This window comes from Amia ocellicauda, chromosome 9 (assembly GCF_036373705.1).
Source record: "Amia ocellicauda isolate fAmiCal2 chromosome 9, fAmiCal2.hap1, whole genome shotgun sequence".
Lineage (NCBI taxonomy): Eukaryota > Metazoa > Chordata > Actinopteri > Amiiformes > Amiidae > Amia > Amia ocellicauda.
The window spans coordinates 16,701,112-16,724,494 of NC_089858.1; the positions used below are offsets into that span (position 1 = coordinate 16,701,112).

The 23,383-nt window shown below is 48.5% G+C and overlaps 1 protein-coding gene across 1 annotated transcript; it reads left to right on the top strand.

The window, feature by feature from the left end:
• The first annotated feature begins 176 nt into the window (after positions 1 to 176).
• peds1a (plasmanylethanolamine desaturase 1a) lies at positions 177 to 22,037 on the top strand. Its single transcript, XM_066713473.1, has 7 exons — positions 177 to 780; positions 1,234 to 1,422; positions 10,927 to 11,046; positions 12,983 to 13,074; positions 15,992 to 16,136; positions 18,963 to 19,175; positions 20,716 to 22,037. The coding sequence occupies exons 1-7, from the start codon at positions 774 to 776 to the stop codon at positions 20,835 to 20,837; spliced, it is 888 nt and encodes a 295-aa protein (XP_066569570.1). The 5' UTR covers positions 177 to 773; the 3' UTR covers positions 20,838 to 22,037.
• The last annotated feature ends 1,346 nt before the right edge of the window (positions 22,038 to 23,383 follow it).

Genomic DNA, 23,383 nt, shown 5'->3' on the forward strand with positions numbered 1-23,383 from the left:
TTCCGCATCCTTATGCTGATCTATGACGCTGCAGTGCACTGATGAGGGGAGACCCTAGCCTATGTGCGTTGTATTACCTCAGTCTACCTGACCCCAGTTAAAACTAACCAATGCAAATGGTGTAATTTCAGGTGTGCTACAGAACTGTGCAATAGTTACACATGAACAATACAATATTAAATCAATGTATAATTCCTACCAGACTGACACTCTGAAGGGCAGGACCAGCGCACTCACTCACTGGCAGTTTGGTTTAATGTGTGTAATGTGGTGGGTGTGTGTGTGTGTCTAGTGTTAGTATGTGTTGTGAAGGTGTGTGTGTAATGTAGGGGTGTGTGTGTAGTGTTGGTGTTGTGTATGTGTATAGATGTAAATCTTGTAGTGTGTGTCATATATATATATATATATATAGAGAGAGAGAGAGAGATAGATAGATAGTGTGGCTGTGCCTTGGTGAAGACAATTCAAACCCCTACTCTCGAGTTGTTTCTCTAACACTGTGAGGATTGCATGTCCCGCCCGAGTCACAGAAACTAACCCGGACCAGCACGACCTGCAACCGGGTATCTAACGAGCCGAGCCGAGCCGAGCCGAGCCGAGCCGAAGCGGCGGCCCGTCTCCCTCTCTCTCTCCAGGCTCGGGCAGCAGGAAGCCGGATCAGTGAAGTGACTTGACCGCGGCGACGTCACCTCCCAGCACAGCAGCCCGGGGATCCTCTGCATTTGACAAACCCTGTTCGCCGGTGTCGAGAGCCGCACAGCACACGCGTACAGATGGAAGGTAAATGACTTCATTTCCACCCAGATCCTCTGGTTTGGTTCGGGGCAGACACGGGGTTTAAGCCGCAGTTTGTGCGCTCAGTCCTGCAGCGGAACGGGATCCCAAACACGGCAGAAGCTGCAGACCGTCCCTGCGCCGCGCATCAGCTGCCAGGCGCCGGTGGCAGAAAGTTTGGGCTCCGGGAGGCGCGGACGGCCCGGCTCAGACTACCTGCGCGGCCGGCAGGGCCACTGAGGGCACGACGACCCCCGGCGGGCCGGCCCCGTGTGCTTTTATACAGTATAACTCCGCCGAGCACAGGCGTCGGAGGTCCGGGCGGTGCGCAGTGTATTTCCGGGTGCCGGGCTCTGTGGCGCTGGAGGATCCGCATCCCTGGCGCTGTGTCAGGGCAGAGCTGTGCGACAAACGGTAATAACGACCATCGTAACCGTCCGCGCTTTGTGTGCCCTGCAGCTGAGGGCGGGAGTGCGGGCTCGGGCATGGCGGCGGCGCTGCTGTCGGAGGCGGAGATCCAGCGCGGCTCCATGGCGGAGGAGGACCCCAACGGCAACCAGCACGGCCCGGCCGCGCAGAGCAGCAGGGCCCCGCGGTGGGGGCCGCAGCACGCCGGGGCCAGGCAGCTTGCGGGGCTCTACTCGCCAGGTGAGGGGCCGGGGCCGGGGCCGGGGAGGGTGTTTTCATCATCATCATCATCATCATCATCGTCAGTATTTGAGTCTCCCCCAGCCCTGCTTGTCTCGCATTAGCACCGGTGTCTGCAGTGGCGCGGCTGCTCTGCTCGCCGGGGCATCAGTCAGCCGAGCCGGCGTGTTTGCTGTGTTATTATGATGCATAGCAGGGTGCGTGCGGTTGTGTGTTGGTTATTGCATGGCTGTTGTTCAGTGTTGAATTTGAAGTAGGGCCATTTATTGTGATGTTTAAAGTTGATTTTGATTTTGTATTGCATGCTTAGCAATAAAAGTAGAATAACCTGCAAAGGGTTCTTATATAAGGGTTATACCAGGAAGCACTGCATATGCATGACGCTTATCTCTGCTGGAAACTAATCTCAACACTTTAGTTTCATTGCACAGAAACGGCCTATCAGCAGATTCTTTGCTTTAGCCACACTTTTTTAAACAAGGAACTGGAAACACTAGACCCTGTTCACTACGCAGTTACAGTTTCTGTAGCAGAGCAGGGTGGAGTAGTGTTTCAAAGTCAAAAACAGGTTGGCTATCGCAGCTCAAAGTCTACCCCAGATTGGATGTTTCGGAGGAGGAGGAAGAATTGGGGTCGGACAGAACAGAATAGCTACCTGTCACAGCTTTATTAAGGGTCATTAGTGGTGTAGTCTCCTTTGGTTCACCTTTATCACAGAATGCAGAGACACTTGCGGCTCCCGGCTGCCAGAGCAGGAATCTGAAAATAGAGCCAGTCTCAGCCGGATGAGGAGGGTTCGTGGCAGGCCTGCAGTTAAGAAGCCCTTCCCCTCAGTCCGTCCATCCATGGCAGACCGGATAAGCCAGGTCACTCTGGTTTGGGCAGTGACTCGGACACGTGAGGGGATAAAGAAAGAGAAGTGAAGCTGCAGTCAAAGGAGGTCCTTACCCACATTTCTGAGCTCTTGACTTCTCAAGTGCGTCCCACAAAACCTTCACTTCAGGGAGGCTTCTGTAACTTGTTATTAATAAAACAATCAGTTTAATTCTGAATGCTATTATTTCGATAACGATGGTACGCCCAGACTGTTTGTCTATTGCTAAGCAACCTCTTAAGTGCATTAAGCATATGCTACAGTGGAACCTCATTAATTACTCTTGTAGGGGGTGTCTCCGTTAATAAGTTAATCTAGTTATGCATTTTGATCTTAATGAGGGGATTCAAGGCAGACTGGAGCTTGCTACCCGCCAGCCTCAGCACCATGTGTAATACAGGCTTATCCGCATTCACTGCCACAGTACAGTGGAGGTGCATGGTGGACGACCTGGAGTTGCAGAGCGCTCTACCAAATCGGTCAACACGAGACACAAGTTGAGGCAAGGGCTGCAGTGCAGTAGACTGGTTGAGACCTAATAGAACACGCTGAACTGAAAAATAAAATCTCACCGTGCAGGTTTTGCATCATGCATGGGACTGTCATTTACAGCCTATTTGCGTTGCTGGATTAAGAAAATGGATATCCACCAGTATGGCTGAGTACTGTAGTGTCTCCATTTTAGAAAGGTGTGGTTTTTGTTTTGTTAAACGGAAGAAACTGAGTCAGATGTGGTTTTCATACCATGGCAATGAGGCTGTTAGTCATCGGGAGATTACTACTGGTTACTTGAGGAACTCAATAGCTCCTGTAGGCTTAAAGAGCAATTTTATAGGCTTACAGGAAAGTGTCAGATGTGGATGCTGACAGTGTATTTTAGTTAAATTCAAGCCTGGAAACAAAGTAGGCCGTATTGTGCTTTGCTGTTCTGTGCAGCACACAACTCTTATCTCCACCTTGGCACACCCATTACAGTGAATGGCTTATTCCCAGAAGGTGAAGTTGCCCTGGCATCACTCACGCACTGTAAAGGTCAGTGTGGGGCGCCTGCAGCTTTAGCACAGTGGGCCTGTAGGGCTACATCTTCTTAACATTGTTTCAGCAAACCCAACCGTCAGCCAGGCTATGTGTTTTTCCGGCAGCGCCCAATCTCACTCGGCCTTTAAATCCTCCAGGTACAGCCCAGTGAAGCCCCAGTGGATTTAAAGATTCCTGTCACTTCTCTGTCTTAGTCACAGGATCGAAGGCCATCTAGCGTCCCGCTCGGATGCCTGTGCGATCCATCTTCCAGCAGGAGAGAGTGCAGCCTGCGCTCAAAGCGGTTCTGTCCTGCGCTGCATCTGTTGACAAGGTGCTGATCGAAAAAGCAGCTCATTTTTACTTGCTGAGGCTTAAAGCTGTATTGGATTGATGAGGCTTTAGTCTGCTCAACAGACTTTAACCATCATTATAATAACCCCAGGATGAGGAAACAGCTGTACTTTTTGATATTGCCATATGTCAGAGTGCCATGCATGGCTAACTCCTCTTTCCAGTATTGTGCCACTTATTGATTCCTACTTAAATACGCAGGATGCTGTTTGGAGCCGTTTCTGATCTTCTAAAGCACCTGCTCAATGACTGAATAGCGGGGCTTTTGTGTAAACTACATAACAGGACACAGTGTCTGACCTTGACTGTAAGAGGGTCCCACGACTGCCCGGCTTCTCAGTGATGAATGTACCCTGAGTATCTTGTATCTCCCTGATAACAGAGACTGAGATTAGGATGATTAGAAATCAGTATGCGTGCCACATGACAAAGCCTGTCGTTATGAGCTATTTTTTAATAGTTTTTGTTTTGGAATTTATGAGGGAATAATTTACACAAACCTAATAGCAAATTTCGTGTTATCCTTTTAGTTCTAATTTGGAAATTGTGTTGCGATGCGAGATTTGCACATTAAACCGCATTCTCGCACACAGGTCTTCTGCTGTGTATTTAATTATCCAGGTCACTGAAAATAACGGATAGACAACTGCGTGGTTTTGCTGAATCTGATAATCCTTTGTAAATATTTGGTCAGAAAATCTGCATGCTGCGGACATTAAGCAATTTGTTGATTTATTTTCTCAAACTACGGTCGCCAGGGGCGAGTCGGATTCCCAATTGCTCTGCAGCTTTGTGAGAGATGCTGTGAATGTTTGCTACAAGGGCATTAGGTGTTTCCCCCCCCCAGCACTGCAATAGCTATATAATGGTGGGAGGTACTCTGTGATTTTTAAGGTGTGGTTCTTTGCTAAATAGGCCTGACTCTTCTGTACTGTACCAGGGTGAAGACCAGTGTAAAACACTGTCAGCATGAGTCTGCCGGTCTGGTATTAAGCAGCAGTGGAGCCTTGTGAATAGATTACAGCAATGAAACGATCACACTGGAGTCACCAGTATGGACTTAAATACAGTTTCTTTTACTGGGTCAGTGTAGCACCATCACAGGTAACTAAACAGTGTTTACAGTAGCAGTTAACGTTTCCTTGGTAGAATAAAAACTACCACTTTTTTAATTCATTTTTTGTCACCTTTAAGTCACTGTAGTAATCTGTAATGTTGTCCTTTGGTGTTGCAATGTTTTAGGGAATAGAGAACATGGAAAGAAAAATGTAAATGCCAGAACCTGTGGTAGATTTGTGTGTGTGCATGTGTTTTTTTTCTTATGACGCCTGCTTCTAAGCACGTCCCGCAGCTTCAGTTAATTGTATAAGAGGGAGTGTTCCTTAGACCTGCTCTGTGAGTACAAATAAGCAGGAAGGTGGAAGAGAGACCGCTCCCTGCTGCAGCTCCCCCAGAGCCGTTCAATTATTCACACATTGCAGGCCGGCCAAATACGTTAGAAGTTAAACTAAACGGCCAATGATGAATATTTGATGGGACTCTTTGAGTAGGTGACTTTGAGAGTTTGAGACGTTGGCTGGGCAACTTTATGTTCATAGTTCATTTTTTGTACTTTATCTTTTACTTGCGAAAAAAAAGCTTTCACTAGGTGATGGCCTCGGAGCAGGAAAACGAGAGAGAAAAGCCAAATGTTTTGCATGACGGTAGTGGCACATGTCCGTCTGCGCAGATGTGCCCTAATAAAGTGACGCATACGGAGCATCCAGCACCTGGTGTAGGCTTATATAAGACAGGACCTGAGAGGAATCGAAGTGCTCTGCAAGGGATTCTGATTGGCTTCTCTACCTGCCAGCTGATTTCCCGCCCCTTTCAGAACAACAGCTTTATTTTTTTTCTCTCTCTCTCTCTCTCTCTCTCTATACATATATATATTTTTCAATAGTGCACTTCCCGTTTGTCATTCAAGGTCAGTCCTTGCAGTGTCATTTAATCCGTACGGCATTCCCCTGGGAGGGTGTGTGTTTGTGTGTCCATCGGTGTCACCCCAGCGATGCCACACTGTCCGGCCGAGCCAGAGGGAAAGACTCCCTGTCCCTGTCCTTCTGTGACCCCCTGCCTGCGGACTGGGATCCAAAACATCTCCTCTCCCCTTAGCCCAAGAGGGGCAGCCTTCCTCTCCCTTGCCTCCCCGCTCCTGCTCCTTCACTCTGCATTAGCCAGACCCCTGGGTGACACGGAGCCGGCTCTCTGGGGCTGAGACGCAGAGCTCTGCCGCTGCGCCTGCTTTGACAGGAGGATCAGCACCGCGTGTCACAGTGTTGGCGACTTGTTGTCTCGCTGCTGACATTTGCAGTGTAATTGCTGCTTGAATATGTTGAAGCAGCGTGGGCACACTGTGCTGTGAGCCTGTGTGGAGCTCAGAAATCAGGCTGCACGTCTACAGAGGGGTGCAGTAGAGAGCATCCACCGCCATGTGAGTGTGAGAGGTATGTAGGTGGAGGTTGCCATGTGTGTTTTTCATCTATCGTCGCCAAACCAGCAGGGCTGTGTTGTCTGCATGTGGTAGTATCTATAACAACCAGCTGTCCAGTGCCTGGATTTTGAAGAATTTTGCCTGCGGGATGTGTATTTTTATTTGGGTGTCCATAGCAACTAGCCCTGAAGTGTGTGTGTTTCTGTCTAGATGAAGTCAGAAGGTCCACAGGGTCTGTGACAGAGTGCGTGTGTTTTCAGTCGCAAGTTCCTCAAGGCCGTTCATTGTGTTTTTGTGTATGTGCGTGTGTCTGTTTGTTTCTGTTGCCATAGGTGGATCAGCCGCTGAGAGCAGAAAGCAGGGCTGTGTCCAATTCCTGTCCTGGATCAGGGGAATTCTCCCTCTCTCAGCGAGTGACCCACTTTCACCGCTGCTCCTCTCCGGTGTTGGGCTCCACTCAGTAAAATCTGAAGACAGGCCTTCGAGGAGTGACCGAACCACTGCGCATCATCGCCAGCTGTGTCACTCTCTAACGGTCGTCTCCTGAGCCGTGTTTAAGAGCTTATTGCTGTGTTTGCAGAGACTTGGGGGAGATATAAACGAGATACTTTTATTTATTTTATTTTTATTGGTACATAGGATGGTGCAGTGCAGTTGCACAATGCACCTTAAGATCATAATTTGTGATGGTTTCACAAAGCCTTCAGGCAGGTTTGCTGTCTTAGTTGTGGTTTTTGTTAGCTTTAATCATCCTTTAGCTTGGTTTAAAATCACCCTGAGCTGTGCCTCACAGGGAGATGTTATTGTTGGCTTGATGGCTTCACCAGGGAGAACAAAGACTTTGGAAGTGCAGGAGAGCAGGAGAAAGGCTGTATTGTGAAGTATGAAAGACACAAGAATTTGGCTGTCATGCCAAAACCTAACCGTTATCAGCACTCTGTGCAAACGCTGAGAAAATGTAATCACCGTGACTCGTATAGTAATACAATAACAATAAGTGCCACAACTTCTGTTTGTTGGTGTAGCAATTTCTTTAACACACAAGGAGCTCAAAGCGTTTTTGTTTTTTCGCTCTCTCTCTCCCCCTCTCCATGAAGCCCCATCTGAAAAAAATAAATCTGTTTTCAATTGAGGTGCAGCCAGCTACAAGAGAGGCTACAAGGCTGCATTACAGGAACGATAGAACTGTTAAAATGGGCATAATTGCTTTACTTACTTAAATGATTATTATTTAATTAAAACAAATTCACACTCCGCCCTTATCCTTGGCAACACCTTGGCACCTGCCTGTAATTTTCCTCCCTCCCAATACTTCCCTTCCGTGACCATGCAGCTGGTACTGTACAGAAGTGTGCAGTGGTGGGTCTGTAATTAAGCTGCAGGCCACATCTGTAAAGGGCTATAACAGCTGGTTTATTAACAGTGGTAACAACCCGGGTCAGTCCTGTGATTTTTTTTTATTTTTATGTGCGTTATTTCGGCATATTGGAGCACCGTGAAGGCTAGTGTCCACGGTGTGTGTTTCACTGACGGACGACTTCGTGTCACAGCTGTCCCTGCAAGACACCCGGTCATAAATGCAGCCGTCAACTGTGCACTTTGAAAATAAACAAACAAATTAAGGGGCACAAATAATTAGTATGCACAGGGCGCCTTTTGGCACTTGAAATTCAGCACGTTCCAAAGGCTTGCCCATCTCCTGATTAATTTCATCTTATTAGCCTCCCCATTAATTCCCTGAGATGGAGTGTGTAAATTAGTGGTTGACGCTGGCATAAGGAATGGCAGCGGGCTGTTTGGTGGTTTGTGTTGTCAGCGGTGTATTAATCAGAGCGTCTGCCCCAGTCCCCAGGACAGGGGCTCTCTGTGCCGGCTCTGCTCGTCAGCCTCTGCAACCTCCTATGAGGGCTGGCCTAGTTTGAATCCTCCCAGGGAGAGTGTATTCAAAGACTCGCGCACATCACCTGACGACAGACTCCCATCACCTGACAGTACCTTTTTCTCTGCACACTCTCTCTCTCCATTTCTCTATCTCTCTCCTTCCCACCATGTTTCTCCCATTCTTCCTCTCTCCCTCACTCTCTGACGATCACATATCATACATTTACATTAAAGGTTATGCACTTAGATAATCATAGTATATGTATATATTTGAAATGAGCACAAAACATATCCGTTCCAGAAATTGCAGACTTGTAGCAAAACCAGGGGATGAGGTGACAGGCTCCCTGTGCAAGAAAACATTGCGAATTCTCTTCAGTAAAGTGGTATTATGACTTCATCCTGTTTCAGGTCAGGTATCTCTTATCTTATCTTATCTCTCCCTCTACTGGATTTGTGTCAGCCTGATCCCTGCCTGTTTTTCCTGGACATTAACGGGATTAACAGATTATTATTTTATATTTTTATGAATCGGTGTCATTCGATCTGTTAACCGTGTGTCCCTGGGCCTGTGTGTTTAGTGTCCAGCTCCTGAGTTCATTAGCACACTTCTAGTCTGCTAGGCTGTGGACTGTTGATTGAGCTGTGAGTGTGATAAGCTTTTGCGCAGTCTGCAGTGTGTGTCCTGCTAATCCTCACTGCTATTGACTTTCACCTGAGTACAGAGGCCACTGTAACACCCCATGTCCTTCCCCTCCTACGCCAACACTGGTTGAGATTACCTGGCACAAGATGGATGCAAAGACATAGTGTGAAAATGCACATCCTACGCTGCCTTCATGCTTCTTAATGGATGGCAGGGAGTGACACACATGAACACTGAGGTGGACCTACTGTGATGTCACAATCCACTGTGCAGCAAGAACTGGAACATTCCACGGCAGCCAGGGCAACACATTTGGTCTGTTTGGTCATGTATTTGTGACTTGTTTTCAGTTTTTAGCCGTCTTACTATACGGAAATCTTGTGTGTGCCTCGCAGTGTTATTGCTGTGGGGGGGGGAGCAGCAGCTCTGTCTGGGCGGTGTCTGTGGGTTTCAGGAGATCTCAGCAGATCTACTCTGACCCCTGGTGAGGCCCGGCTGCTGGCAGGTGTGTCCAAGTGTTGGGAGCCCCTCTATAAATAGCTGCGCTCACTGCGGAGGGGACTGCTTGTGATAGCCTTGTCCAGTCTTCACAAGTAGGAAAATTAAGACTCATTAAAGTTTCAAAGACGGGCTGGTCTATGCAATACTATCCGGTGTGGCGAGCGGCTCCTAAGCGGTGACATCGACTCTCTTTGCGTTCGGGGGTTAGGGAGCGGGAGCGGGGGTGGGTGCTGAATAATTAAGTAGTCTCAGTGATGCTGACAATACCTGCGTGTGACCTCTGTGACAGTGAAGTGGCACGCATGGGCAACATGAATATAAATAAATAAACAAGCAAGCAAATAAGTTAATACAATGCAGGCCAACGTATCAGGGAATGAAATGAATGCGTCGTGTCTCTGGCTGGCCCCTGGTAAGAGATGGGGAGATAAATGTGCTGCGGGATCCAGCAGGGAGAGAGTTAACGGTGCGGATGTGAGCGATGGGAAAGGGGCTCGCAGAGAGACGCTTCAGCCAAGCTCTTACATTTGTCATCTGCTCCCTTGCCTTTCCCCAGGGGGAGAAAAAACAAGAGGGGGGTGTGAAATGCAAAAGGCATTGCGAATATTTTTAAAATTGAATTAATAAAAGCAGCCTTGTGCAATAAAGCATGTCTCTCTTGGTGTTAAGCGTGCAGGCTGGAGATGCGGTGCGTTGACTGGTGCTGTGTCTCTGTCTCCCCCCCCCCCCCCCCGCCATCACCAGAGACGCCGCGTTCTGTTCAAGAGGAACACCATTTTTTTTCATCTTTTTATAAATGAATCTCACATTTGCACTGTGGCCCTCGGGGGTTCTTGTATTAAGTCACTCCACAGACCATTAAAGATTTTTCTTCACCCCTCACCCCGGATTGTTCCCCGTATCTTATTTTATTTTATTTAGTGTTTGATGATCTTTAGTTAGGAGAGGCGTGTCAGGGAGGACCGCGGGGGCTCCTTCACGCCCGTCATGCTCCCTGGCTTCTCTCCAGCGCTCGATCACAGAGCTCCGATTGTTCGGGGTGTGCAGCTGTGTGGCCGTGAAGAGGGACAGGTGTGCTTTGCTTTGACAGGGAGGTACTGTAGTCTCGAGCAGCGCAGCAGGACCCCCGCGAGAGCAGAAGACCTGAACCAAAGAGTTGTCAGCAGATTGCCAGGGCATCTCACTCACTCTTCATTCGCAATCTTTCGTTTGTGCTGCTATATACTGTCTTTGGGAATTTGTATGTTTCTCTATAAAAATGTCATTGGAGCAGTACATTTAAATTGAATTGTGTCTGTTTTCTTTTACATGTTATCAGAATCACCCTGTCCCTGTTTGTTTATTACCCTGACCCTGGTTGGTGCGCGGAGTGCCAGCTGAAGGTTCAGATAAGCACCGTAGGGTTGTTGACAAAATAACCAGTAATGTGTCTGCGTCTGTCTCGTTCTTATTGTTATTGCTGAATTTCCCATTCCTGCACCGTGTGCAGAGGTAGGATTACAGCGGTCCAACCTTCTATTGATTTTATTGTTTTACTCTACAGCCTGCATGGTTTCCCTCATTATCAGCTGCTCAGTACACAGTCCTCTATTTAAAAAAGGGACTTAGCTAAACTGCTCTGCAACCAGTGTGTGCGGTCTGTCTTGAGGACAGGTCACATGACCAACAGTGGAACGGTGTCTGGCTGTGCGAGCATTTTTGAGACCAGTGCTAACAATGTCTGTTTCCGTATCTGTTTTTGTGTGACTCTGTCCACAGGCAAGCGGCTGCAGGAGCAGATCTGTGTGGTGTTGTGTGTCTGCCTCGTCACAGTCAACTTCTTCTTCCTGCTGATCCACTTCTCGAATGATCACATCCTCAAAATCATCATCAGCATATGTAAGTCTGCCACAAACGGCTTCATCCTGCCAGGTTAACATTCTTACTTTACAGCATTTTTTCACACCTGCTTAAAACTTTTGCACAGTACTGTATTGTGTGTGTATATACACTCACCTAAAGGATTATTAGGAACACCATACTAATACTGTGTTTGACCCCCTTTCGCCTTCAGAACTGCCTTAATTCTACGTGGCATTGATTCAACAAGGTGCTGAAAGCATTCTTTAGAAATGTTGGCCCATATTGATAGGATAGCATCTTGCAGTTGATGGAGATTTGTGGGATGCACATCCAGGGCACGAAGCTCCCGTTCCACCACATCCCAAAGATGCTCTATTGGGTTGAGATCTGGTGACTGTGGGGGCCAGTTTAGTACAGTGAACTCATTGTCATGTTCAAGAAACCAATTTGAAATGATTCGACCTTTGTGAAATGGTGCATTATCCTGCTGGAAGTAGCCATCAGAGGATGGGTACATGGTGGTCATAAAGGGATGGACATGGTCAGAAACAATGCTCAGGTAGGCCATGGCATTTAAACGATGCCCAATTGGCACTAAGGGGCCTAAAGTGTGCCAAGAAAAAATCCCCCACACCATTACATCACCACCACCAGCCTCTGCACAGTGGTAACAAGGCATGATGGATCCATGTTCTCATTCTGTTTACGCCAAATTCTGACTCTACCATCTGAATGTCTCAACAGAAATCGAGACTCATCAGACCAGGCAACATTTTTCCAGTCTTCAACTGTCCAATTTTGGTGAGCTTGTGCAAATTGTAGCCTCTTTTTCCTATTTGTAGTGGAGATGAGTGGTACCCGGTGGGGTCTTCTGCTGTTGTAGCCCATCCGCCTCAAGGTTGTACGTGTTGTGGCTTCACAAATGCTTTGCTGCATACCTCGGTTGTAACGAGTGGTTATTTCAGTCAAAGTTGCTCTTCTATCAGCTTGAATCAGTCGGCCCATTCTCCTCTGACCTCTAGCATCAACAAGGCATTTTCGCCCACAGGACTGCCGCATACTGGATGTTTTTCCCTTTTCACACCATTCTTTGTAAACCCTAGAAATGGTTGTGCGTGAAAATCCCAGTAACTGAGCAGATTGTGAAATACTCAGACCGGCCCGTCTGGCACCAACAACCATGCCAGGCTCAAAATTGCTTAAATCACCTTTCTTTCCCATTCAGACATTCAGTTTGGAGTTCAGGAGATTGTCTTGACCAGGACCACACCCCTAAATGCATTGAAGCAACTGCCATGTGATTGGTTGGTTAGATAATTGCATTAATGAGAAATTGAACAGGTGTTCCTAATAATCCTTTAGGTGAGTGTATATATATATATCATGTGTGTGTGCCTTTTAAAATGGGATGGAGTGGAATTGTAAGAAACAGCACTCTGTAGGAAATCTACCCAATTGCCTGAAGAGAAAAGTATTTGATCAATACATACTACCAGTGATCACTAATGGCTGTGAAACCTGGTCACTTAATGCAAAAATACTGCAGACGACACAAAGAAGCATGGAAATATGTATGCTTGAAATAACAAGAAGAGATGGTAAAATAAATTAATGGATTCAGGAACAAACAAACACGTGACATCATTGAAAGAGTGAAAATGTTAAAATGCGCCAGACAAATCTAAAGAATAACAGATCAGAGATGGACAAAGGAAGCTATAGAATGGATCCCAAGAGATTAAATAAGACCTAGAAGACGACCACATAAAAGATGGGAAGATGAAACCATACACTTTGCAGGTGTGACATGGAAAAGAGAAGCTGTAGATTGAGGCAAGTGGAAACATGTTGGCGAGGCCTTCGTCCAGCAGTGGATTGATATGGGGGAATGATCAATGTGTGCTGGTGGTGAGTGAGGTGTGTGGCCGCAAGGTCTCTCACAGTTCTGCTCTTGTGCTCCTGTGTGCTGTAGTTGCCGGGATTGTGACGGCAGACTTCGCCTCCGGCCTGGTGCACTGGGGAGCCGATACCTGGGGCTCAGTTGACATTCCGGTCATCGGCAAGGTGAGTGGAGAGAGATGGGAAAGGCAGGGGAGTGCAGGATAAGAGAGAAAGGGTGGCACTGGGACATTGGGACATTGGAAAGGGGTGTAGATGGAGAGATGAGGTAGTGGGCTATTGTGGGATTGCAATACAGAGATGGAGAGAAGTGAAAGTAGGGGAAAGAGGTTGGATGGAGAGGGAAGAGGATTCCTGTCCAACTTACAGCGTCAATAAATAACACATCCAAAGCTATAGTTCAATACACCTCATCACACCACCTGGGGTGCGTTGGAAAATAAATTAGATTTCCTAAAGCGTTTGTACTAAACAGAAGTCATTAATACTTACAGCAGAACAGTTTTTGTGTGTGTGTTTCTTCACATTTTATGTAGCTTTTTCTTGCTGGAGAAACACTATCGGAGTCGAAGACTCTCTCCTGAATCGTCTGCCTGGCATTACCACAATGAAAAATCAGTGTCCACCTGCGAGAGACGCGCTCGTACTGCACGCCCTGGCCCTGACATCTGTACGCAGACGTGCATCCGACCCCAATCTTATACCCAGAGAAACACGACTGTGCCCAGAACCCTCAGCCTGGACCCACCGAGCGGAGCTGTGCAGCCAGCGCGCCACGGTGCTGTAGGGGGGTCGACTGCCAAGGCTAACACACATCTGCACACCTTTCCCTCGCGTTCCTTTCCTAAACCCCAGCCCCGCGGCCCCCGCCCCCCCCCGCCCCGTTCCAAAAAAAGACTTTTGAAGGTTATGAGCAGTAACAGAACCATTAATAATGCTAACGAATATAGATGCAGCAAGCTCTGTTTTGGGCGATGCTTAATTAAACTCGCTGAGATCCGTTCTCTGCGGTCCCCCCAAACCCCACGTGCTCATGAAATGTCATCCCTTTTCCCCGCATCCATTCAGGCTTTTCAGTCTCACAAAAAACAAAACAAATGCATGGCTATGTCCAGAGCACAATACACCACTCCCCCCCCCCCCCCCGACACACACACACACACACACACACACACACACACACGCATATTTATACACACACACACACACACACACTAACCCCTCTATTGTGTCAGGATTAATGTGCATCTGACTCCTGAAGTCACACAATTCAGCTGCAACACATGCAATCCCTTCACTCTTGCATTCTCTTCAGTCAAATAGTATTGTATTGTTCTATTTCTTTTTCCTTCAATCGGATAAAACCTGTTTCAGGGCAGTTGAGTAGCAAGCTTGTGTCCTCCAATGTACCTAACTGGAGCGATCATATTTAAATAATAATAATAACAACATTTGGTTGTCAATTCTCGCTCCGCTCCTCTCTCTCCCATGTGTGTCCGCCTTGCAGGCAGTGTCTGCAAAAAAATACATAAAAGAATAACAAGCCAGAGTCGTTTTTTATATGTGTCTATCGGGTGCAAGAGCCCCAGGCTGCTGTGTTCCTGGGTCAGCAGTACAGTCATGTCTCCGTTTTGAGGACACAGACGTGTAGGAAAATGCATCTTGCAGTAGGTCCTGGGGAGCCTGTATTTCATTATCAGTAGAGGGAGCGTGTAAATGATTCAGTGCGAAGTCCTGCAGAGCTGGGTTATATTTCTACACATGATGGCTGAAGCTCTTTCAGTTGTTTAGTATAATTAGGATTTGCCACCTGGGAACAGCGGACTTCAAAGAATTGAATTTACAGAAATCTAAATGAGTATTTTAGACTAACTGTGTGATGTTAGAGATTAAAGCCGGCACTTAATGGATGGAGATGTACTGTAGGTTATGCAGTAATGTTACTTTGGGATGATGATTAAAAAAAAAAAAAAAAAATGTATCGTTCTTGAGCAAAAAAAATTGCTCTTCCAATTGCTTTTTTTTTTTTCCAGAGTGGCGTGCGTTCTGCGATTGTTCACAGTGATTAGAGCGAAGACCAGACTGGCAGGCGGTTAAACTATCGTGGATTAGAGATGGCATCAGCATGGCCTGTGGACTAGTTTGTCCACACAAACAGCATGGCCACGCGCTGTGTTCCATCAGTGGGCTTAACACGCTTTAATCTGGGCAACGGGAAAGATAACTGAGCATCTTCGGGCATGGCTGCACCAAATGTTCTTCAAAAACCATATTTGCAAAACTGAATCAGTGGGCAACATTGCAGCCTGTTTGTTCTCTACAGCGGGCAGGACCCATTGCCCTGTACCCTCTCTGTGTGAAGTACATGGGGCTGCAGAGCCCATATTCACACACTGTGTCAGTGCAGCTCAGAGCACAGCAAACCTTAGCAAATCCAGCCCACCGCACACAGACCACTGCTCTAGTGACCCCTGGGTGATGGCAGAGCTGCTCAGCTACAAGACTGCTGCCCTGGCTAATTACAGCCCTGCAGTGGTCAGCAATGGAGGCCTGGTTCAGAAACTAGTTTTGCAACCCAGCCAGCCTCCCAATCCTATTACTGTAGCAGCGATGGCCTCAAGTCAGTCAGGAGTCATGTGATGTTTAGCCACCAACTGACGACGCCTGTCAAACATATCAAAAATGCAGAGGGCTGTTTGCCCGTGCAGGGCTGTGCTATATAAAGTAAGCAGCAGTCATTTACCTTGTTTGACTTGAATGATCTGTGAATGTTGTTTGACCTGTAGGATCAGTAGCAGCAGACTGACACGTGTACAGGTGTCCCTATAAAGCCATAGCCTCGAACGGAGCTGTTTTTCTTGTTCTTATTCTGTACAGCCGATTCAGTGCTGTGTTTAGCACGGTGTTACGGCGTCTAATCTCCTCACCGCAGTGCGTGTCAATTGGCACGGTCTCTTCAAATCTTTCCTTTTATGTATTTATAGCCGCCTGAACTCTTGCACACTGAACTGCTCCCTACCACAGGTATCTGACCTGTTTAATGTTCTGCCCTTTTTCTTGTCTTTCTTCTTTCTGGCTCCAGGCTTTCATCAGGCCGTTCAGAGAGCATCACATCGACCCCACAGCCATCACCCGGCACGACTTCATCGAGACCAATGGGGACAACTGCATGATCACCATCCTGCCACTGGCTCACATGGCCTACAAGTTCCTCTGCTATTCTCCAGGTCAGTGCTGTGTTTCCTCTCTCTGTCTATCTCCCAGGGCGGATGTGGCCCGATCGGTCCGATACTCTTCCCAAGGAGTGCCCCCTCAGGAGCGAGTGTGCCGTTGTTCGCTACACTAAGCTGTGTGTGGTGTGCAGTCCAGTGTTCTGGGGTTCCTGATCTCTAGTGGACCGTCAGCGGAGTGCCGTGACGAATTAATAAAGGCAGATCCATATACTCTAGGCCTTTTGTTTTTTGCTTGGTGATTCATCAGGAGAACTTTTGCGATTTTGACTTGAAAGCAGAGCCGTCCTGCAGTTCTCCTCTACAGTTGACGTGCTTGTTTGCGGCTTTCCTTTTTGAGTGTGTGTAGTGGTGAACTGGACTGGACTGGGCTGGGCCAGACCAAACTGGCCTGAGCTGGGCTGAGGCAGGGCTGTGTGCACACAGACCCGCATCCCGGCTGTCTCCTGTTCCCTGTGTGTATGTGCGTGCGAGTCTACAGCTGCCAGGCGCCTGGGAAAGCAGACTCCCACACATGTTTACTTCAGCCGGTAAACCACACTCACTCCCCCTGCCCTTGGGGGCCGCCGTCGTCTCCAGAGACAACCTGACTCTCCCGGGACCCGGCTACCTGGTATCGCCTCCTATAGTGGTACGGCGGGGCTTTCCCTGCTGGCAGACTGCGATCGGTCCAGACCGTGAGGGTGAGCTCCGGTGAATCTGGGGCAGATGGGAAGGTGAAGGGAGCCCCCCCTCAGTGCGTCTCTGTGTCTGTGTCACCGCATCGATTATTTACACCACTGCTTCAGCCCAGCCCAGTTTAATTAAAATTACAACAGCAGACACAGAACGAGCCGTCTTCAGATGACTGAGTAATCTACACCCCTCCCCACCTCCCACAGGGGAGCACAGGTGAACCACAGAGCCCCTCTCTGCTCTGGACGGTGTCCCCTTTGGTCTTTGATTTTGACCGACAGATCTAGGTGTGTGGTTGCTGCTCCATGTGTGAAATGTTTCAAAATAATAATGAACACAAAAAAGCATTGGTGTGAGCTGAGGCGGCGAGGATTCGCTGGAGAGATGCTTCCCCGGGGAATGGGCACGCAGGGCAGGAGAAGCGCAGGGCCTGTGAAGTGAGACCGTACAACACGTTCACTGCTCAGCAGTGCGCCACAGATTGTGTCAATTGGGAGCTTAGTGTGCCCTCTGGTGGTCAGAGCCGCAAGCACAGCCGGCAGTCAGCTGCAAGGCTGCCTCTGCCTGGCTCTGCAGTGGAAGTGCGTTGCTTCTGTTGGTGCTTTCCTGGAGGATGAAGTGAGTGCCCTCTTGGCAGTAGTTGGAAATAGCTATTAAGAAAGCGATCATTTGCATTATAAAGCTTTTGAATCTTTATTTTACATACAGACAACACTGCAAATGTATCCTTTATCTTTTGACCAGTAAAATGATATCAATAGCAACCGTTACAAGGTCATGTCACAATGTTTTACCATATCAAATCCGTTGGCTGAATGTCAACATGACTTATCTTTATTTTTTAAACACTTTTATGAAGATGACAAAATATATTGAACCTCCCCTTTAATGAAACTGGGGTCTTTGTCCTGCAGCACTTTATGCTATTGGCTGATCTGATATTTCAGTTGCTCTGCTGCTGGGGACACACCTGCTCTCAGGTTGAGTGTGCAAATCTCACAAGAACAACATTAGATGAGGGTCCAGGGAAGAGAAGTTGAGTGAATTTGGTGCAGGTGCAGACAATGAGCTGGTTTGTAAGTAGAGAATATTGTGCACAGTTGTCCCTGTCTTTGCTTCCTGAGGCGTTAATTCTGTGGCAGCCTGACACGGAGTCTGTGTTCGTTTGTTGTGCCAGAAAGGTGTTAATTGGGGTTTTTAATACCAGACAGTCTTCACTGTGTGGAACCTGTTGATTAGCAGGGCGTTTATGTAGGCATTTGTCAACATTTTTACTGGTGCTCCCGGTGCTGAGGAAATGGGATTTGTTCGTTTCCGTGATAATTATTTCTCTGAGCCAGCCGCCTGAGGAGTCGTGGCAGAAGCACAAAAAACTGCACTGCTTAGCAGGGCGAAATAAGTCCTCAACGAGCGCTGGTCACTGAGGCGGTCGGCGCTCCCGGTGTCGGGTACTGAAGAAGGAAGTGTTTGCTGTTCAGACCCTAACACTGGCTGACAGCCCATGGGTCAGTGGGGCATTAGGCTTTAATTGCTGCAGCTCTCGGTGCTGCAGAAGGGTGGACATCCCGGCCCTCTGGCTAATTCATAGTGGCGTGCCTGTAGGAGCACCTGACCGAGCGCTGCACGGGGCCTTGCCGCCGGGTCCCGGGGTAGAGTAGTGCTGTCAGGGCTTGTGTCTCCGGATGCAGGAGGTCACAGCTGGTGTTCTTGGTTCAGAGCTCCTGTGGGTCAGGCTGTGTGCCAGAAACAGGAGGTGGCGAGGGGGTAGGGCCGGGGCGAGCGGGTGTTCGGCACCACATGACTTTGCTCGCATCCTGGAAAGCGCCTGGGCTTCTGCGTCCGGGCCTATGGGGTCTCTGCCATGCCAGCCAACCCGAGCAGTCCGTTTCTGGCAGGGTGGTGAGTGATCGCTCTGCTGGAGGAAGAGGACATGCGTGGGTAGTGGGGTTTATGAGGCGGAGGTTCAGGAAGAAGTGTAGAGGAGTCAGCGGGTGAAGGGGCCTCCTCTGATATCTGGTCTGCCTCTCTGTTCCCTGGTGTTCCCGTCTGGTGCCAACCACTGCACAGTAGTGTGACATTTGCACCTGTGCACACTCACTGCCACGGTGTCTGCTCTCCCCGCTGACTGCTCTGTGTGTTGTGTTGCAGAGGCCCTGGCCGATCTGTACCCCTGGGAGTGCTACGTGTTCGCCCTGGCCATCTTCGTCACCATGACCAACCAGATCCACAAGTGGTCGCACTCGTACTTTGGGCTGCCACGCTGGGTCACACTGCTGCAGGACTGCCACATCATCCTGCCCCGCAAGCACCACCGCATCCACCACGTCGCCCCCCACGAGACGTACTTCTGCATCACCACAGGTGAGGAGGAGGAGGAGGAGGAGACCGGGGTGGGGTGACGACTGGGGCATAGTGAACGTGTCTCTTGCATCTAAGAGTTGCAGGCGAAAAAGGTGAGATGGTAACGGCCCTGAGGAAACAACCACAAGCATCCCTCTCACTGCCTGAACAGGAGTAAGTCTTTATATCTCCTCTGCGCTTAATCCCTCGGTGACACAGACATCCCGACTCCTGTAATGTTGGGTTAAGAAGATTCAAGGCTCCTTGTGAGAGAGAGGAGCCTGATCATTAATTTCGGAGGGGAATGGATGTTACACACGGAGAGGAGGTGCGCTGCATAACTAAACTCTCCAACTGGGCGACAGCTCTGCCTCCTTGTAGGTTGATGGTCCTCCGACATCTTGTGCGTTTGACTTTTCTCTGTGGCTAGCTGGGTGTGATGGGTATTGTGAATGACTGGTGTCTGTTTAATTTGTGCAGTTCTCCTACTGTAAGTGGCACTTGTCTGTTTATCTGTCAGTCTGTGTCGACTCTGCAGGGTCATGGTTGAAACGCCTGACACAGATGTTAACAAGTGAGGGAAGGGGTTGGGGGTGCAACTTCTACTTTACAGAAATAAATTAAACAACACAGGCTCAGAAAAGTGTAGACTGTGTGTACAAATGTTATTTTCTATACACACACACACACACACACATACACACACACACTCCCTGCGTTGCAGACCTGCAGAATAGATGGTACAGGAGCAGCTGAGGACGCCCCCAATCCTTCACTGCGATGGAGGAGCGGCGCTTTCTGGCTGTGCATACCTATGATGAGTGGGATTAGAAGCAGTGTGTCGGGGGCCACGGGGGACTCCGAGCCCGGCTGCACACCACAGCGCTGTTTCGACAGCTCCCCCACCCCCCTCCTTCCCCAACACCCCCGGGGGTCGCCCCAAGCTTTTGTTTTTAGTTGCTGACAATCTCCATGTATATTTAATGGTCACCTACTGTCAGTCCTAACAAATAGGCTGCATTGGAAAAAGATCTCTAACAATAAAGGCAGGGGCTGCAGCTGCATTACTCACCAACGGCTCGCATGCAGTGGGCAGCGCTGGCTGGAGAGCAGCAGGGCTGTGGGGGGGGCCTGGTTCAACAATCAGCCCCACAAAACAAAGTAGCTGTCTTCAGTGATTGTGCTGAGAGAGAGGCTTTTAAAAGCAACTGCCGGAGAAATGCTGCTGACCTTGTTTAGTTCCAAACTGCTGTGTACACATTATTGTTTGTGGAGGAGTGGACGTGTGTGTGTGTGTGTGTGTGTGTGTGTGTGTGTGCCTCTGTGCATGTTAAATCACAGGTTACATGCAATTCACTAGGGATTGTGTGCGTGACACCGCTCAGAGCATCTTGTAAATTATTCGGTGGTGTACTGTTTTCAGTGTGCGTATACACATACGTATGGTATCTTTTCCAGTCTGCTGATTTGAGATTCACTCCTCATTAGCAGTTAGTGAAGCTACTATATATCTATTTCCTTAACACTTCCCATCTCCCTCCCTCGCTCGTCTCCTGATCAGGTTGGCTGAATTTCCCTCTGCACTGTCTGGGCTTCTGGCAGCGGATGGAGGGTCTGATCGAAACCGTGACCGGACACAAGCCTCGGAGCGACGACATGAAGTGGGCGCACAAAATGGAGTGAGGAGCCTCAGGACCGGCGTGACCTTCCTGCCGACTGGGGTCACAGGCAGCATCTCGCAGATGATGGACCACCAGGAGAGGAGAGGAGAGAGAGCGGAGACGGAGCACAGCCTGGAGAGTTGCCTGCGCGGGGCTCGGCAGCCAACACTACGCTGTTCAACATATCCTTCATGGCACAGTCGAACTATACAAAAAACACAATAATCTTCAATAGAGTTGTACCCCTGCGGTCTTTCTTTTTTTTTTGTAGATGTTTGTAGTATTGAAATGAAAGACTCGTTTCATTGAAAGGGTTTAAGAATAAATAAATAAACACTGAACGAAAAACTCCGAAGCAAAGCTGCAACTGCTGGAGAGGGAGAGCGTATCGGGGGGCACCTGGCGCCGTCCCGCCCCCTGCTATTGGCTGCTCTTGTGTTGTGAGTTGACCATTTCGTTTTTCTCATCTTTTTTTTCCCCCTCTGCTGCGCTGCTCAGTGCTATACTATAACTGATCTACTCCACGCTGGAGGATGGGCTCTCCAGATCCATCACCGCTTTGCCGTTTAGCACATGCAATGACATTTGAAGCAGAATGGTTCAAAAGTAAAAGACTGGTAGCGGGGTGGCGCCAGCATCAGTGGGAAATCGTCGCTGCTTGCCCCTTTACCCTCCGTGTTTCTGCCCTACTACTGTTCAAGCCGATTTTCTTTTTCTTTGCGTTACATTAACCCTAAACCGCCGAATAACTGAAGAAAAAAGGGCCAAGACTTTGCTTATTTTTGTTACAATGGTATTGCATCTGCACACTAGAATACAGCTTTAAATTATTATTTTTAACCAGTACCAGCAGCTCATTTTCAGTTTTTATTGTTTTTGTTTGTTTGTTTGTTTGTTTGTTTGTTTTGGTAAATGAGATTGTCGAAGACCAGCCTTGTATTTGTTAATCCTGATTTAGCACTGTTACCTGTTGCTGGTCTGCCTTAACTAATATTTTATTGATTGTATAATGTAATAAAAGTTTTAAATACATTTTTTTCTTGTTTTGGGGGAGGGAAGGGGTTGTTTCAGGACAATGAAACCATTTAATCAGTTTTTTGCTTTATTCTCATTAAGAGTTGTTTGATAACGCATGGGCAAGAAGATTGGTTCGAGAAGGGCCTTGTTCTAGGGTAGCTGCAGTTGTACTTGGAAAATAAAACCTTTCATTAACACTTCTGAATTCCTGCGTTTCTGACATGAATCCCTTTCTTTTCGGGCTGTTGGGCAACTCGTCTCCAGACGGACTTCACTGCACAGACTGGGCCAGCTGTGTTTAGCGCAGGGGGCCCTCTTGTGGTGAAATGGAAGTGCTACAAAGGATTGGAGGAGCCATTTCTCTTCCTAGCCAATATCATGGATTATAACCAGAATTCTCCTTGGGACCTGCATTCACGTTTTTATAGGATATAGAAGGTGTGATGGAAAGCTATACAGGTTACTAGGGTGCTTTATCAGTTGGATGTGTCTTGTCTGAATCTAGTTTTGTGTGTTTGAGGGCCTGGCAGGTGCCTGGTGCTGCTCAGTAAAGTAACTGAAGCAAGTGTGTAGCCCGGCCCGGCGAGAAGCTGCTGTATTTGCCGGAGAGTCCTTTCCTGTTAAACTCCTTTAATTGTTATAGGTGTCGTTATCTAAGGCACTGGGGGTCGGTGAGGAGCTAGTGAAAGTGTCAGTGATGGGGATCTCGGAGTCCTTCATATGCAGCTGGACGCCGCTCTCTCTCCGCACAGCTGCAGGAGTGTCCTGGTGTGGCTGCCTGACAGACGCAGGTACCTGCACAGAGATGCACGCAGGGCAGTCTGGGTACTGATCATCCAAAGGCTAGCACTGCCTCATTTTAGTTGGTGATGCAGTTTTGTAATTTAATGAACCTTCATCAGCATGGGAGTTTAGATAATGTCTATGTCCAGGTTCTCATGCTAGTATTTCTTGTTCATGAATGGATATCCAATAATACCGCTGGGGAAAGTCAAGCACATTTGTCATTAGCAGAATTATATATGTTTTCCATTGCACAGAATTGATTAATAAATCTCATACAAGAGGACAAAACATCGGCTAGGCCTTCCACCGCGACTCTTGTGCCGTTCAGAGACGTGCGATCTGGTTCTGTCTTGGCTCTGCTTCAGACTGGCAGTGTCTGTGTTTGCCACTGGTCTCCTTTATTCCAGGATGTGTTGTTTGGTGAAGCTCCAGACACTAGCCAAGAGCCCTGCGGTTCTGTATGCATCTCATTCCCTTCTCTTCCTATCTCTTTCTCCTCTGTCACCATGCCCATCATGCAGTCAAGGTACCCAGCGGCCCAGGGATTTCTCCTGGGTGTGATTGAGCACAGTCAGCCCAGAATGGTGGCTCCCAGGATGCACTGGGGCTGAAAGGACAGGCAGCTTCAGGGAGGCTGCAGTCCAGGGCTGAGTGACCTCTGACCCCTCAGTCAGGCAGAGGCCTCGGAGCTCCTCTCCAGCATGAGCAGAGTGCCAGGCTGACAGGCGCCCAGAGAGTGCGGGTGACAGCTCTGCACAGCACACG